The sequence below is a fragment of the Chiloscyllium plagiosum genome, unplaced genomic scaffold (assembly GCF_037043375.1).
Source record: "Chiloscyllium plagiosum isolate Xiang-an unplaced genomic scaffold, Cpla_swu_hap1 HiC_scaffold_42, whole genome shotgun sequence".
NCBI classification, from domain to species: domain Eukaryota; kingdom Metazoa; phylum Chordata; class Chondrichthyes; order Orectolobiformes; family Hemiscylliidae; genus Chiloscyllium; species Chiloscyllium plagiosum.
This window is the reverse complement of record NW_028270180.1, coordinates 8,791,908-8,809,837: the sequence shown is the minus strand read 5'-3', so window position 1 is coordinate 8,809,837 and position 17,930 is coordinate 8,791,908. Positions and strand designations below refer to the sequence as shown.

The 17,930-nt window shown below is 43.5% G+C and overlaps 1 protein-coding gene across 3 annotated transcripts in view; it reads left to right on the top strand.

Moving 5' to 3' along the window:
• duox (dual oxidase) overlaps nt 1-17,930 on the top strand; it is a 91,175-nt gene that overhangs the window by 37,384 nt on the left and 35,861 nt on the right. For all 3 annotated transcript variants that reach the window (XM_043680278.2, XM_043680277.2, XM_043680276.2), the window contains exons 14-19: nt 629-747; nt 6,623-6,760; nt 11,016-11,135; nt 12,991-13,184; nt 15,732-15,917; nt 16,825-17,050. In XM_043680278.2, the coding sequence (XP_043536213.2) occupies nt 629-747; nt 6,623-6,760; nt 11,016-11,135; nt 12,991-13,184; nt 15,732-15,917; nt 16,825-17,050 (983 nt within the window). The remainder of the gene's footprint in view (nt 1-628; nt 748-6,622; nt 6,761-11,015; nt 11,136-12,990; nt 13,185-15,731; nt 15,918-16,824; nt 17,051-17,930) is intronic.

The window sequence follows — 17,930 nt, the reverse complement described above, 5'->3', positions numbered from 1 at the left end:
GAGTTCCTTCCCTAAAGGACATTAGTGAACTAGATGTTCTATTTTTAAAAACAACAATCTTACAGTTAATAGAATCCCTACAGTGTGGAAGCAAGTCATTCAAGTTCATGTCAGCCCCTCTGAAGAGAATCCTAGCCAGACCCACCCCCCCCCCCCCCCCCCCACCCTCAAAGTCTGCATTTCTCATGGCCACTTCACACATCCCTGGACACGACGGGCAATTTAGCCTGACTAATCCACTTAGCCTGCACATCTTTAGACTGTGGGAGGAAACCATAGCACCTGGAGAAAACCCACATGGACACAGGGAGAATGAGCAAACTCCACGCAGACAGTCACCTGAGGATGGGATTGAACCCATCAGTGCTAACCACTGAGCCACCGTAGCGCCCCAATAGTTAAATAGCTCCGAATACTAGCACCTGCCTTTTTAATTCCAGATTTATTTACTTAAGTATACTTGAACACTGCCGTGGAATTTGACTTCATGCCAAATGGATTATTAGGTCATGTTTACTAATCCTAAAACCTGGCCATTTTGTCAACATGCCTGTGTAATTCGAAAAGATTTTGAGCTGTGATAATGGTAAGTTCACTGGCATTTCTTTTTGTGTGTGTTTCAATTTAGATTATTTACAGCTGAGGAAGTCGATAGCATTCGAAATATTACCTTCTTTGATGTCCTGGTGAAAGCCTTAAACACAACAGAGAATGAAATTCAGAAGGATGTGTTTGTACGGAAAGATGGTGAGTTAAATTGTCACAATCCAAGTTAGGGTTGTTTGCAGTTTGTTTGGTGACACATTCTGTGCTTTAGCATGGCTTGGAGTTTAACAATTTCAAACACCAGTCAACAGTATGCATTTTTTAATCATGTTACACCAATAAAACTGGCAGGTGATATGTACGACAGGAGCAAATTACTGCTGGTACTGGAATGTGTACTGAAAACGAAAGCTGCTGGAGATCACAGCAGGTCAGACAGCATCCACAGGAGAGAGAGCAGGCTAACATTTTGAGTCTAGATGATGAAGAGTGGGATAAATCCGTCCGATTCAATTTGTATACTTCAAATTGGAGCTTCGATATGACCAGTACATTTATTTCCCAGTATTACTGGTTAATTTTACTGGCTTTTGCCTTTGGGTTATCTCATTATTGTTTGTAGGAACGTACTATGCACAAATTGGCTGTTACATTCCTGACAAAACAGTGAATGCACTTCAGAAATTACTTGGAGGTAGTGAGGACTGCAGATGCTGGAAATCAGAGGCAATAAAATACGGAGCTGGTCCTGATGAAGGGTACTCACTCGACTCTTCTGCTCTTCTGATGCTGCCTGACCTGCTGTGTTTTTCCAGCTCCTCATTTTATCGACTCAAAGAGTACATCAGTGTCCTGCTGCAAAGCATTTTTGATTTTAATTGGCAAAAAAAATGGAATTTAGGGAAGTGAGCAAGGGGTAAGGTACTTCTGTGATTTTCTGATCTCTAAGTGGCTGTGTGATGCTGATGTTAGAAACGTCAGCAAGGTGTGATTTTCTGATTTCTTAGTGCCTGTGGGATGCTGCCTTTGGCTCAGTTGGCTGGATGTGATACCAACAAGACTCTCCTTCGCAACCTCTCTCCTGGCCCGGGGTGTAGTGACTCTCAGATTAAACCACCATCAGCCATCTCTCTCGAATGGGAGAACAGCCCTAAGGGTTTTGTAGGACTGCAGCAAATTTACCTTTTAACTTGCTACTTTTGGCTTGAACTTAACCCCAGGCCCAGTGCACCATCCATAACCATAGAGTCATAGAGATATACAGCATGGAAACAGACCCTTCGGTCCAACCCGTCCATGCCGACCAGATATCCCAATCCAATCTTGTCCCACCTGCCAGCACCCGGCCCATATCCCTCCAAACCCTTCCTATTCATATACCCATCCAAATGCCTCTTAAATGTTACAATTGTACCAGCCTCCACCACATCCTCTGGCAGCTCATTCCATACACGTACCACCCTCTGTGTGAAAAAGTTGCCCCGTAGGTCTCTTTTATATCTTTCCCCTCTCACCCTAAACCTATGCCCTCTAGTTATGGACTCCTGACCCAGGGAAAAGACTTTGCCTATTTATCCTATCCATGCCCCTCATAATTTTGTAAACCTCTATAAGGTCACCCCTCAGCCTCCGATGCTCCAGGGAAAACAGCTCCAATCTGTTCAGCCTCTCCCTGTAGCTCAGATCCTCCAACCCTGGCAACATCCTTGTAAATCTTTTCTGAACCCTTTCAAGTTTCACAACATCTTTCTGATAGGAAGGAGACCAGAATTGCACGCAATATTCCAACAGTGGCCTAACCAATGTCCTGTACAGCTGCAACATGACCTCCCAACTCCTGTACTCAATACTCTTGACCAATAAAGGAAAGCATACCAAACGCCTTCTTCACTATCCATCTACCTGCGACTCCACTTTCAAGGAGCTATGAACCTGCACTCCAAGGTCTCTTTGTTCAGCCACACTCCCTAGGACCTTACCATTAAGTGTATAAGTCCTGCTAAGATTTGCTTTCCCAAATCAGCACCTCGCATTTATCTGAATTCAACTCCATCTGCCGCTTCTAAGCCCATTGGCCCATCTGGTCCAGATCCTGTTGTAATCTGAGATAACCCTCTTCGCTGTCTACTACACCTCCAATTTTGGTGTCATCTGCAAACTTACTAACTGTATCTCTTATGCTCGCATTCAAATCACTTATGTAAATGACAAAAATTACAGGGCCCAGCACCGATCCTTGTGGCACTCCACTGGTCACAGGCTCCAGTCTGAAAAACAACCCTCCACCACCACCCTCTGTCTTCTACCTTTCAGCCAGTTCTGTATCCAAATGGCTAGTTTTCCCTGTATTCCATGAGATCTAACCTTGTTAATCAGTCTCCATGGGGAACCTTGTTGAATGCCTTACTGAAGTCCATATAGATCACATCTACTGCTCTGCCTCATCAATCTTCTTTGTTACTTCTTCAAAAAACTCAATCAAGTTTGTGCGACATGATTTCCCACGCACAAAGCCATGTTGATTATCCCAAATACATGGACATCCTGTCCCTCAGGATTCCCTCCAACAACTTGCCCACCACCAAGGTCAGGCTCACTGGTCTATAGTTCCCTGGCTTGTCCTTACCACCCTTCTTAAACAGTGGCACTACGTTTGCCAACCTCCAGTCTTCCGGCACATCACCTGTGACTATCGATTGTACAAATACCTCAGCAAAAGGCCCAGCAATCACATCTCCAGCTTCCCACAGAGTTCTCGGGCACACCTGATCAGGTCCTGGGGATTTATCCACCTTTAACCGTTTCAAGACATCCAGCACTTCCTCCTCTGTAATCTGGATATTTTGCAAGATGTCACCATCTATTTCCCTACAGTCTATATCTTCCATATCCTTTTCCACAGTAAATACTGATGCAAAATATTCATTTAGTATCTCTCCCATTTTCTGTGACTCCACACAAATGCCGCCTTGCTGATCTTTGAAGGGCCCCATTTTCTCCCTAGTTACCCTTTTGTCCTTAATATATTTGTAAAACCCCTTTGGATTCTCCTTAATTCTATTTGCCAAAGCTATCTCATGTCCCCGTTTTGCCCTCCTGATTTCCCTCTTAAGTATACTCCAACTTTCTTTATACTCTTCTAAGGATTCACTCGATCTATCCTGTCTATACCTGACATATGCTTCCTTCTTTTTCTTAACCAAATCCTCAATTTCTTTAGTCATCCAGCATTCCCTATATCTACCAGCCTTCCCTTTCACCCTGACAGGAATGTACTTTCTCTGGATTCTCGTTATCTCATTTCTGAAGGCTTCCCATTTTCCAGCTGTCCCTTTACCTGCGAACATCTGCCTCCAATCAGCTTTTGAAAGTTCTTGCCTAATACCATCAAAATTGGCCTTTCTCCAATTTAGAACTTCACCTTTTAGATCTGGTCTATCCTTTTCCATCACTATTTTAAAATGAATAGAATTATGGTCGCTGGCCCCAAAGTGCTCCTCCACTGACAACTCAGTCACCTGCCCTGCCTTATTTCCCAAGAGTAGGTCAAGTTTTGCACCTTCTCTAGTAGGTACATCCACATACTGAATCAGAAAATTATCTTGTACACACTTAAGAAATTCCTCTCCACCTAAACCTTTAACACTATGGCAGTCCCAGTTGATGTTTGGAAAGTTAAAATCCCATACGATAACCACCCTATTATTCTTACAGATAGCTGAGATCTCCTACAAGTTTGTTTCTCAATTTCCCTCTGACTATTGGGGGGTCTATAATACAATCCCAATAAGGGATTCTTATTTCTCAGTTCCACGCAAATAACTTCCCTGGATGTATTTCCGGGAATATCCTCCCTTAGCACAGCTATAATGCTATCCCTTTTCAAAAATGCCACTCCCCCTCCTCTTTTGCCTCCCTTTCTATCCTTCCTGTAGCATTTGTGTCCTGGAACATTCAGCTGCCAGTCCTGCTCATTCCTGAGCCATGTTTCTGTAATTGCTATGATATCCCAGTCCATGTTCCTAACCATGCCCTGAGTTCATCTGCCTTTCCTGGTTAGGCCCCTTGCATTGAAATAAATGCAGTTTAATTTATTAGTCCTATCTTGTCCCTGCCTGCCCTGACTGTTTGACTCACTTCTGTTCTCAGCTGTACCCATCTCAGATCGATCTCTTTGCTCACTATCTCCCTGGGTCCCACCCTCCCACCTTACTAGTTTAAATCCTGCCAAGCAGTTCTAGCAAATTTCCCTGCCAGTATATTAGTCCCCTTCCAATTTAAGTGCAATCCGTCCTTCTTGTACAGGTCACTTCGACCCCAAAAGAGATTCCAATGATCCAAAAATGTGAATCCTTCTCCCATACACCAGCTCCTCAGCCATGCATTCTTCCGTTCTATCCTCCTATTCCTGCCCTCACTAGCTCGTAGCACTGGGAGTAATCCAGATATTACTACCCTTGAGGACCTCCTTTTTAAATTTCTACCTAACTCTCTGTAATCTCTCTTCAGAGTTTCAACCTTTTCCCTTCCTATGTCGTTGGTTCCAATGTGGACAATGACCTCCTGCTGGCCCCTCTCCCCCGTGAGAACATTCTGCACCTCTCTGAGACATCCTTGATCCTGGCACCAGGGAAACAACACACCATTCTGCTTTTTCTCTGCTGGCCACAGAAACGTCTGTCTGTACCTCGGACTACAGAATCCCCTAACACAATTGATTGCTTGGAAGCCGACGTACCCCTCGTTGCATTAGAGCCAGTCTCAATACCAGAAACTTGGCTGTTCGTGCTACATTCCCCTGAGAATCCATCACTCCCTACATTTTCCAAAACAGCATGCCTGTTTTAAATGGTTATATCCACAAAAGACTCCTGTTCTAGCTGCCTACCTCTCTTACCCTTCCTGGAGTTAACCCGCCTATGTGACTGTATCTGAGACTTTCCCCCCTTTCACTAACTGCCATCCATCACATACTGTTGCTGTTGCAAATTCCTCATCGCTTCTATTTGTCTCTCCAATCGATCCACTCGATTTGGTAAGATTTGCATCCAACAGCATTTATGGGAGATATAATCCGCAGTAACCTTTAAACTCTCTTTAAACTCCCACATCTGACAAGAAGTACATATCACTGCAAAGGGCATTTTTGCTCCTTCACATTCTACAGACCCAGAAAATAACACCGTCTTATTCCTCTACACACACTGCCCCAGGTTAAATTAATAGCTATGGCTTATATTTTAAATTGAATCAAGAGACTTATCTCCAAAAACATATAATCAAGAAAGAATCCACTATACTCACTACTGCAGCCTTTCTCTTGGACAGACTTAAAAACAACAATTAACTTATCTGATTCTGTGCTGTGAACATACCAGGATGTTGCCTGGTATGGTAGGAAGATCGTATGAGGAAAGGCTGAGGCACTTGGGGTTGTTTTCATTGGAGAAAAGAAGGTTTAGCGGTGACTTGATAGAGGAGTACAAGATGATTAGGGGTTTAGATAGGGTTGACCATGAGAACCTTTTTCCACGTATGGAGTCAGCTATTACGAGGGGGCATAGCTTTAAATTAAGGGGTGGTAGGTATAGGACAGATGTAGGGGTAGGTTCTTTACTCAGCGAGTCATGAGTTCATGGAATGCCCTGCCAGTAGCAGTGATGGACTCTCCCTCTTTATGGGCATTTAAATGGGCATTGGATAGGCATATGGAGGACAGTGGGCTAGTGTAGGTTAGGTGGGCTTGGATCGGCGCAACATCGAGGGCCAAAGGGCCTGTACTGCGCTGTATTTTTCTATGTTCTATGTTCTATGTTCTAACTTTGCCCAACAGTTCCTCCAAGATTAGTTGTGAATTTCACTGTTTGTTAATTTTCCCAGATGCACTCCAAAGTCCAGCAATACACGAATTCAAACAGCAAAGGTGGTAACTGTGCAGGTTTTCTCTCTCTCCTGTACTGTCCTCACCATGTGCTTCCTTTGTCTGCTCTCCTCCCTTTTAAACTGTTGTGATTTAGAACAATCTTACCTCTCTCTGGCGTTAATCCTTTTTGGCTTTTTCTGTATTCTGTCACAGGTGATCCCTGTCCCCAGCCAAAGCAGTTGACCATCGATGACCTGGAGCCTTGTGTCGGAGCGACGCATTTGGATTATTTTGAGGGAAGTGGAGCTGGCTTCGGGATTATCATCGTCATACTCTGCTGTCTCCCGCTAAGTAGGTGAAAATCAATCCGTTCCACTGAAAGCAAGTTTTGCAATTCCCTGCTAATTCATAGATTGCTGCTCTATAGAGTGGCTGCATCCCAGAAGGAGGCCATTTGGTCCTTCAAACTCCTGTCTGCTCTCTGCACGAACAATTTAGCTCCTCCCATCCCTTAATACACCTTCCCCACAGCCCTGCAAGTTTTCCCTTCAGAAAGCCGAGACTGAGTCAGTCTCCACCACAATCTCAGGCAACACAATCCAGATTCTAACCAGTCACTGCATGAAACATGTGTTCTTTCCCTTTATGCTGCTTTTTGTTTTGCTAAACACTTTTCAACAGTGTGCTCATAGAGTCATACAAGAGGGAAACAGACCAACCAATCCATGCCGAAGATAATTCCAAACTAGTTCCATCTGCCTGTTCCTGGCCCATATCCCTCCAACCCTCTCCTATTCATGTCTTTATCCAAATACCTTTTAAATGTTGTGACTGTGCCCGCATCCACCACTTCCCCTGGAAGTTCATTCCACACGTGCAAAATGTTTGCCCCTCATGTCTTTTTTAAAATCTCTCTCCTCTCACCTTGAGAGTTTTGGATCCCTCCAGTATTAGGAAATGTTTCTCCATATCTACTCTCCTTAGAAACCATTCAGGACTTTGAAAACCTTGGAAAAATTCCTAAAAACTGAATTGTCCAGCAAGTGCTGTCTAAATTGCAGATCTAACAGTAAGTGTGCTAGTTATACTAAATACCAACTTAACATCATCAGTGGAGCTCTTAACATGGCTCATTTACTCTTGTCAGAATTGTCATACATTCACATGCCTGTTCTCAAAATAAAGGAAGCCGTTCATCAGTCTTAATCTAGAATGCTAGAGCAGCCTCTAAGAGCCGAGTAAAAATCAAAAGAACTACGAATGCTGGAAAGCAGAAACAAAACAGAAATTGCTGGCAAAGCTCAGCAGGTTTGGCAGCACCTATGGAGAAAAATCAGAGTTTTACCCCAAACTATTAATTCTGATTTCTCTCCACAGAAGCTGCTAGACCTGCAGAGTTTTTACAGCAATTTGTGTTTTTGTTTTGATGAGCTGAATGTTAAACTCCTGCCGTTGTGTTTCTTGGACAATTTGTGAATTGCTCAAGAACTGGGGAACCTCTAGTTTCCCCAATGCTTCCTCCATGGCAATGCGTCGGCCAATCAGATATGACTAGCTGACCAACCAGCATCTTTTTCTCCTGTCATAGAAAGTGTGGTGTTCATTTGAAATTTAGCATTCTTGCATTTGTTCAGATGAGTGCAAGATGAAAAACATCATTAGCATGTCTCCCTTTTCAGTAAGATTCAAATTCTGTGCTACCAAGCAACCTCAAAGTAAACTAATTTTGTTAATTCTGTACACAAAAAAAAACGCAAAACCATCAAAGGATAATTGGATGGGAATTTCAGGCGTTGAATTCTGTTGGGATGTAAAAAACTAAGGGACTGGATGAGGAACTCGGAGATTGTGAGTTCAGGGCAGGTTGTGATATTGGAAGCTTTTGCAAATGTGCACCTCTAGGAATCAATCAGATTTTCACAAGGGCACAGCTTCCGTCACACACACACAGTCCAGCCTATGTGTAACTCCAGTCCCGCATTTTGTGCTTGCCTATTAGAATCAGAGAGTCATAGAGGTTGCAGCATGGAAACACACCCTCTGGCCCAATTTGCCTGTGCTGCCCAGTTTTCACAGTTAAACTAGTCCTAATTGCCAGCATTTGGTCCACATCCCTCCATACCTACCCATCCATATACCTGTCTCTAAATGTTTCTTAAATTAGAAAATTGTACTTGCTTCCACCACAACCTCCGGCAGTCCATTCCAGACACTCACCACCCTCTGTATGAAATGAATTGCCCCTCTGGACTCTCTTGTATCTGTCGTCTTAAACGTATGCCTTATTGTTTTAGACTCCCCTACCCTGGGGGCAAGCTGTCGGCTATCCACCTTATCTATGCCTATCATGATTTTATAAGGCCACCCCTCAGTCACCTGCGCTCCAGGGAAAAAAGTCCCAGTCTATCCAACCTCTCCTTATAACTCAAATCCTCTGGTCCAGGTAGCATCCTAGTAAATCTTTTCTGCACTTTTTCTAGCTTAATAATATTCCTTTTATAGTAGGGTGACCAGAATTGTCGACTGAAAAATGTGGGTTTATCATCAAGTAGATTTTCTGTACTGACGTAGTAAAATAATAGATGCATTTGTGGAGTACATTTCACCACAGCACTGGTGTTCTCTCAGAATCCGATTTAATTAAAAGCAGAGCTTGATTTACTTAGTCAGCATATATCAATGATCCCATGTAACAGGTGCCTCTCTCATAGGCATCAAAGCAAGAAGGTGTATCAAGTACAACGTTTGCTTTTAATATTGGGTGGGTCAATTCTTAACGCTCATAAGTGACATACTTTCAGAGATTTAAGTAAGTTAATCTTTTGTCTTTCGGTGATCAAAGGGCTTCCTGAACTAGTGCTGGTAATTTTGTTTACCAGTGAACAATGCAGTATTATTAGTGTCTAGTATAGAATGCATCATCATGTCACTTACAGAGCTCTCTTCATTGTACCTATAACGCATAGCACTCCTCCCCCATCTCAGCTTGCAAAGTGCCTTTAGCATGTTAAACAGAGGGCCCCAAGTGCCTAAGGCATTTGACTTGCTGGAACAAAGTTACCAGGATGGATAAATGCAAAACTACCTTAACTTTTTTGTGATGAGGGGTAACAGATTTAAGACAGATGTCAGAGGCATGTTCTTTACACAGAGAATGGTAAGGGCATGGAATGCCCTACCTGCCAAAGTAGTTAACTCAGCCACATTAGGGAGATTTAAACAATCCTTGGATAAGCACATGGATGATGATTGGATAGTGTTGGGGGACGAGCTGAGAATATTCACAGGTCAGCGCAACATAGAGGGCCGAAGGGCCTGTTCTGTGCTGTATTGTTCTATGTTCTATGTTCTATGACAACACTGATCAATCATGTGCATTTACTTACATAATGAGGAGAAACAACCAAATTACAACGATGCCTTGAGTGCAAAGATACTTGGTGTGGAGGTGCCAGTGGTGGACTGGGGTGAACAAGGTCAGAAGTCACACAACACCAGGGTTATAGTCCAACAGATTTATTTGGAATCACAAGCTTTCAGAGTGCTGCACTTTCATCAGGCATGAAAGCTTGTGATTTCAAATAAACCTGTTAGACTATAATCTGGTGTCGTGTGACTTCTGATCAAGATACGTGTTGCAGAGCATATTGAAAAGCTGCTGGGCAAGCTGCTGTCGTGCCTTCAAACATGTTGTCAAACAGGGAGCTGATTTGTCTGCCCCGAAAGATTGTTTGGGGAATTCTCCTGGTGTTGGCAAACATTTCTCTGTCACCCAGCACCACTAAGATGAGTAATTTAGTTGGTGGCACTTTGGGGCTGTTGTTGTGCTGGAGCAGGTGTCATGATAGTCCACATTGCAATCGTGGCTTGACTTCAAATAGATTTCATCTGAGCTGTAAAACACGACACCAGAGGGTACATCAGGCGCCACATCAATGCAGAGCTCTCTCTTGTCCTAGCTAAAGCCTCGACATAGTTAACAATTGTGAAACGTGAAAGATTTCAGAAAAGATCTACAAGAATGTTGCCAGGGTTGGAGGATTTGAGCTATAGGGAGAGGCTGAACAGGCTGGGGCTGTTCTCCCTGGAGCGTCGGAGGCCGAGGGGTGACCTTATAGAGGTTTACAAAATTATGAGGGGCATGGATAGGATAAATAGGCAAAGTCTTTTCCCCGGGGTCGGGGAGTCCAGAACTAGAGGGCATAGATTTAGGGTGAGAGGGGAAAGATATAAAAGAGACCTAAGGGGAAACTTTTTCACGCAGAGGGTGGTACGTGTATGGAATGAGCTGCCAGAGGAAGTGGTGGAGGCTGATACAATTGCAACATTTAAGAGGCATTTGGATGGGTATATGAATAGGAAGGGTTTGGAGGGATATGGGCCGGGTGCTGGCAAGTGGGACTAGATTGGGTTGGGATATATGGTCGGCATGGATGGGTTGGACCGAAGGGTCTGTTTCCATGCTGTACATCTCTATGTCTCTATGACTCTATAATTGATCACTGTGGATTCCTGCTGAGTGAAAGGAATTCTGAGTCAGACTATTTAGTTACCGGAGAAGAATTAACTGACCTATGAAGATACAAAAATTCTTTTCTTTCCCCAGTCTGCCTGATCCCTGCGTATGCTGTAGCTTATTACCGTAAGACACAGTTTAAGAAACTTCAACGAAGGAACAGGCACGAGTCCATAATAAAGAAGATTGAACACGGAGCAGGAATAAAAGGTAATTAGATCGCTGGTTTTCACCTAGAAAAGAATAGTCAATCTGCTTCAATTTCTGAGCACCTAAAACATGGAAGCTGCGTCTTTTTATCGCCGTGATCTCTTTGTCAAATTAAAGGTCACAAAGTCAGCTGAAGATCAGTTGGTTCTGTGACCTCTGAACTCAGTTGAAAGCACAAGTTTTCACAAAGTGCAAATCACGAAGATTTTTACGTCTCTGACAAACAAATAAAATGCAGAGCACATTGAAATGACTGCAAACCTTCCATTTGGTCGATTGTTTAATTACATTACTGATTTCATTACGCAAATGCTTGGATACAGGGAGACGCAGGAGCTAATTGAGGGCACAGAAAGTATTGCAAAGTTATGGATCTTTCAATTCAGTTTGAAAGTAAGGCAGGTGGTGACTGTTGAACAATGTGTGTGTTATTCCTTTTCTTGTCTCCTGAGGCAATGGGAAACATATCTATTATATTTAGAAGTCTACACGTGAAAAACCTATTTAGTTTAGGGATGTGAAGTGTGAACCATGTCCAAACTGGGCTACCTTCAAGAGTAGGTATTGGGAGTACAGAGTCAGTGAGATGACCCCATCATTCTTGTACCAATGGATAAGGTGCAGCTTTTGTCTCCGTACTTAGAGAAGGCCTAGGTGATATATAGCAATGGTTCAGCAGACTGGCTTCTAAGTGAAGAGGGATGAAAAAGGCCAAACCTATATTGGCTGGAGTTCAAAAGAATGGGAGGTGACTCCAGTGAAATATAATATTGTTAAAGAGCTTGACAGGGGAAGTGCTGAAAATGTGCTCCCCGCCCAGATGAGAAATCGAGAACACAGGGTCACTGTCATCAAATAAGGGGTCACAATTTAGGACTGAGGTAAGGAGAAACTTCTTCAATCAAGGCATTGCCAGCCCCAGGAATTCTCCATCTCAGAGGGTCACAGATGATCAATTGTTGAATATATTCCAGACACAAATCAATAGATCTTTGGGCTTGAATGGATACAGGTATATGCAGGATGACAGAGCACATGTAGATGATCAGCCATCGTTGTCTTGAATGGCAAAAGCAAGCTCAGGCAGTCTACTGTTGCTCCGGGTCTCTCACAATCCAATCCAATCTAGTCTGTTCAGGTTAGCATATTCAGCATAGATTTTGCGGCTCTCATTCTGCTGATACAAACGTCAATTGAGTACAAAGCGAACTGATGTTATCATTACGTTTCCAGTGCTATCTCTTATAATGCACTGGAGACACTTGGAAGGGTTCAGAAAGGATTTACAAGGATGTTGCCAGAGTTGGAGGATTTGAGCTATAGGGAGAGGCTGAATAGGCTGGGAATATTTTCCCTGGAGAGTCAAAGGTTGAGGGGTGACCTTATAGAGGTTTATAAAATCATGAGGGGCATGGTTAGGATAAAAAGAAAAAGTCTTTCCCCTGGGGTGGGGGAGTCCATAACTAGAGGACTTAGGTTTAGGGTGAGAGGGGAAAGATGTAAAAGAGACCTAAGGAGCAACTTTTTCACGCAGAGGGTGGTGTGTGTGTGTGTGTGTAGAATGGGCTGCCAGAGGAAGTGGTGGAGGCTGGTACATTTGCAAAATTTAAGAGGCATCTAGATGGGTATATGAATAGGAAGGGTTTGGAGGGATATGGGTTGGGTGCTGGCTAGTGGGACTAGATTAGGGATATCTGGTCGGCATGGATGGGTTGGACCGAAGGGTCTGTATCCGTGCTGTACATCTCTATGACTCTGAGTCTAGGGGGACACGTTGTTTCAAGGATAACTTTCTTAGAGTTAAGTTCTACACTCTGCTGCTGGCACTTACCATTTCTTCCATTTCTGACACCAGCCTGTGAGTGGCAAGGACCCAATGAAGTGCTCCGACCAGTGGATATATACTTTGATGTCAAAGGCTGCATCAAGGTCCTGGATAGTAAGCGGTCTCCCATCCGCATCATTCATCTCACCAAGGACATTGACATTATCAAATCAAACAATGACCAAAGGATCCTGATGATTAAGGTTCCCAAAGAGTATGATTTGGTAAGTAGCCACTACGCGCTGCATCCCAGTGTGTTAGCCAAGGGTTCTTTATGTGGAACTGACAGCACAGAGACAGGCCACTCAGCCCATTTAGTCCCAGGGTTTGCAGTGCACAGGAGTCACTTCCCATGTTATTTCATCTGAGCCTACTGCTCCTTGCTCCCTCACACCCTGGTTCTCCCTTAAAGGTGCCAATGCTTTCACTTCAATGTCTCAGCAAGTTAGTGTCTTGATCAGTTTATCAAAGAGAGACAGGAATATGGAATCATCAGATCCGGCATGGTCCTATTGAATGGGGGAGCAGTTTCAAGGGGCCGAATAGCCTCTTCCTTTCCTAATTCAAATGCTCACATTCTCACCATTCTCTGGGTAAAGATCTTCTTCCTAAATTTACCTCACTGCTGATTATTTTATAGTTATAGCCTCTGGTTTTAGATTCCATGCATACGGGAATTTCAGTTTCACCCATGTACGTTTGCTCTTTATCTATACTGTCAAACACCTTCATGATTTCAAAACCTTGATTAGATCAGCCCTCCTCCTTTTCTCTTCCATGCTGCAGGCGGTTCATTCACTGTTTCTACAGATGTTTTTAGTTTGTCTCCTGTTCACTTGCGTTATAAATTGTCTTCATAGAAAATGCAGTGGGACACCTTTAGTCCCAACGTGTTCATGCCAGTACTATCCGTTCAGTCAGCATGCTCTGTTTCAATTCCACTTGCCTTCTCTTTCTCTACTTCCTTTTATATTATTTGTGTTTTGTTGCTTATCCCGACGTTATCCAAAACGCTGCTACCCCTTTCCTTACTCACATCACCCCGGTGCTCCCTGACCAGTCTGGCAATACTTTGATTTTACTATTCTCATCCTTGCTCTCAACTCCCTCCATGAACTCACCCCTTGTCTATCTCTGAGATCTTCTGTGGCCCCACATTAATCCCAGCTACCGATGTCCCCAATTCTGGCCTCTTTGGCCACCCTGATGTCAGAAACCATTGTCTGGCTTTGGAATCATTCTCCCTACATCTCTCTACCTCCCAAACTCTTTTTTCTCCTTGAAGACTTTACCCCTTTGACCAGGTTTTTGGTTACCTGCCTTCAATGAGCTGGGACTCCAATCTTCCTGCACTCCTATGGAGCACTTTGGCATATTTCATTGCTTTAAGGTGCTGTGTGATTCAAGTTGGTATTCTGATCTGATTCCTGCCATTAAGCTACAACATTGTATCTGCCTCAACAGATTCCTGTGACAAACACACTTGTCTTCATTGCTCAGACCTTTGAGAATAAGAGTTGGGACATCATGGCAAGGTTGTACAGGACATTTGTGAGCTCTCTTCTGGGGTACTCTGTGCAGTTCTGGTAGCCCTGTTAGAGGAAGGATATTATTAAACTGGAGAGAGTTCAGAAAAGGTTTATCAAGATGTTGCCCGGAATGGAGGGTGTGATAGGTTGGGACATTTTTCACTGGAGCACAAGAAGTTGAGGAGTGACCTTACAGAGGTTTATAAAATCATGAGGGACATAGATAAGGTGATTAGCAAGGGGGTCTTTTCCCTAAGATGGAGGAATTCAAGACTACAGGGCATATTATTAAGGTGAGAGGAGAAAGATTTTAAAAAGACATGAGGGGTAGCCTTTTTACACAGAGGGTGGTTTGTGTGTGGAATGAACTTCCAGAGGAAGTGGTGGATGCGGGTGCAGTTGCACCATTTCACAGAATCACAGAATCCCTACAGCGTTGAAACAGGCCCTTTGGCCCAGCAACCAGATGCTGATCCTCCGAAGAGCATCCCTCCCAGACTTGTTCCCTTATTACTCTACATTTTCCCTTGTACAATGTGAAAGTAAAGACTGCAGATGCTGGAGCTTAGAGTCGAGAGTGTGTGCTGGGAAAGCAAAGCCCTGACAAAGGGCTTGTGCCCGAAACATTGACTCTCCTGCTTTCCGACGCTGCCTTACCTGCTGTGCTTTTCCAGCACCACACTCTCAACCCTGACTAATGCACCTAACCTACACACTCTTGAACACTATGGGCAATTCCACATAGCCAATCCATCTGACCTGCACATCTTTGGATTGTGGGAGAAAACCCATGCAAACACAGGGAGAATGTGCAAACTCCACACAGACAGTGGCCCAAGGATGGTATCAAACCCGGGTCCCTGGCTCTGTGAGGCAGCAATACTAACCACCAAGCCACCATGCCACCCCATAATAGTCAGTCAACACAAGTGGCAGTGGTGCGATTGGAACCCACAACTTCTTTGAGACTGTAACCTAAATTTAGTGCCTTATACCACTTGGCCACATGACCAGACACCTTGGATAAGTAAATGAATAAGAAAGGTTTCAAGGGAAATCGGCCAAGTGTTGGCAGGTGAGACTAGTTTTGTTTGGGATTATGGTTGGCATGGACTAGTGGGACCAAAGGATCTGTTTCCGTGCTGTATGACTCTATGACACAGGCTGTTAACATAAGGCCATCAATGACCAGCACCATACTGTCAACAATAGCTGTATGATTTATATTTTGCCTTCTATTAGGTTTTGTTCTTTGATGCAGAAGAGGATCGTTATGATTTTATTGAACAGCTGAGAGTTCATCTACAGGCCAATAATACACAACTGAATCTGAAGGAAATGAGTCAGAAAGCCATCTTAAAGGAAGCAGTTACTAAACAGCAACGAAGCAAGATCTTGGATACATTTTTCCGACGAGTATTTGCGCAGGTACAAAGGAAATGAAAGAATGTGAGGTGCCCCTTATTATTTAAAATTCCTTCCCATTATGGAGACACTATTCACACTATAGTAGGTGTCAGCAGAGCCCTCTACTTCCCAAGATCAAAAGTCCACCTTGAGACGAGACAGTTTGGACTAGTAATTGCGGGGCTGTACAGACCATTATACATTGCTGTAGACAGACATGAGGTTAAAGGTTTCTCTCCTGCACTTATCAGGACTGACATGCAAGAAAACCACCTTATTTCCTTTATAAAGTTGGTGTTCTTGCATTCTAGTGCAAGAGAAAGGAATTTGACCTCATGCCTCCTTTTGGCAATGTTGCTGAGCAAGTTGATTATGAAGGATTTGTGAGTGAGTTTCAGCCGATCCTCACAATATTCTAAGACATGAGCGTCAAAGGATAGTGTCAGTGGATTCTGCCCAGCAGTGAGATTCCGACTGATTTCCTAACCGCCATCAGCCCCACCACTCTGCACTTTTGAGATCAAAGTGGACCATCTTCTCTTTTAGTAAGAATTCAGTTTGCAATTCTGGTTAGCACCTCCGTTTCAGTGCACAGGGAATGTTGCATCGTTGGAGGGCTCTGCTTTCGGGTGAGCTATGAAACCAAGACTCTGCATGCCCTCTGAAACAGCAGATGCAAATAATTCCTTAGCAGCCTTCTGATCCAATATTTATTTCCTTAACCAACATCAGTGAAACAGATTTATCAGGTCATTTTCACAATGCAGTTTGTGGGATCTTGATGTTCACAAATTTCACAGCATTCCAACAGCGTTTGCACTTCAGAAAAGCCCTTAGTGGATCACAAAGCATTTTGGGATGTTCCAGAGTCATGAAATGTGCTGTATAAATGCAAGTCTTTTTTGTTTGTTGTTAAATCTGCTTCTAGGTTCTGGAAATTGACAGGTCAGATGCTGGCGATTTCACCACAGAAATCTCACGCAAGACAAAAGAGTCCCTGAACTGTGAGCTGACCCGGGTGGAGTTTGCTGACGCGTTGGGATTGAAGGACGATTCCATGTTTGTGGAGCAGATGTTTTCACTGGCAGACAAAGATGGGAATGGTTACCTGTCCTTCCGAGAGTTCCTTGATATTCTCATCATATTCATGAAAGGTGAACGGGGCTTCTCACCTTGTTTTTCATTTCTTGTATCTCCTGGAGATTTGTGACAATGAAATTGCCAAGCCATTTTCCTGATGTCTGTGCATTTTTTGCATATTCTAAAATTAATTTTCATGAATTATTTTACGTGGATTGCTGAGTAACATTATCACACCATGTGTTGCATCAATTGTAGGAAAGATTGCTAGATTAAGTAATTCACTTAAAGTTGGTTGGCAGCACTAACAAAGTTTAATTCAATACCTGGTGGTGAAAAGGATTGAGGATTCTAGATTTATTGATAATTTTGATTCAAATGAAGTTTAGAAAGGAGCACTAATATCTTGGGTTGGACAGAGTCCATGATTAGGCATTGTGCAAATTTACACATGATTGGCTTAACGCTGTGTTCTTGATCTAAGTTTTCAATTGCTACAATTAGGTTGGCAGGTAAAATTTCAGACTGTATATGAGTTGGGTAAAATCCTGGGTCAATGTACTTCATTCTGTCAATGGCTTGGTTCCTTTCAGTGGTCAAACAAACACATCATGTTGAAAGCTGGTTAAATGTCTCAGGATTCAAAATCATTAAGAGAAATCTTCTAAATGACATAATTCAGCCTTAACCCCTTGCAATAACAATATACAAACCGTTGGGATTCGATGATACAGAGGCACGGTGGCTCAGTAACTAGCACTGCTGCCTCACAGTGCCAGGGACCTGGGTTCAATTCTGACCTCAGGCAACTGTCTGTGTTGAGTTTGCTCATTCTCCCCGTGTCTGTGCAGGCTGCCTGTGGGTGCTCTGGTTTCCTCCCACAATCCAAAGATGTGCAGGTCAGGTGAATTGGCTATGCTAAATTGCCCATAGTGTTCAAGGATGTGTAGGTTA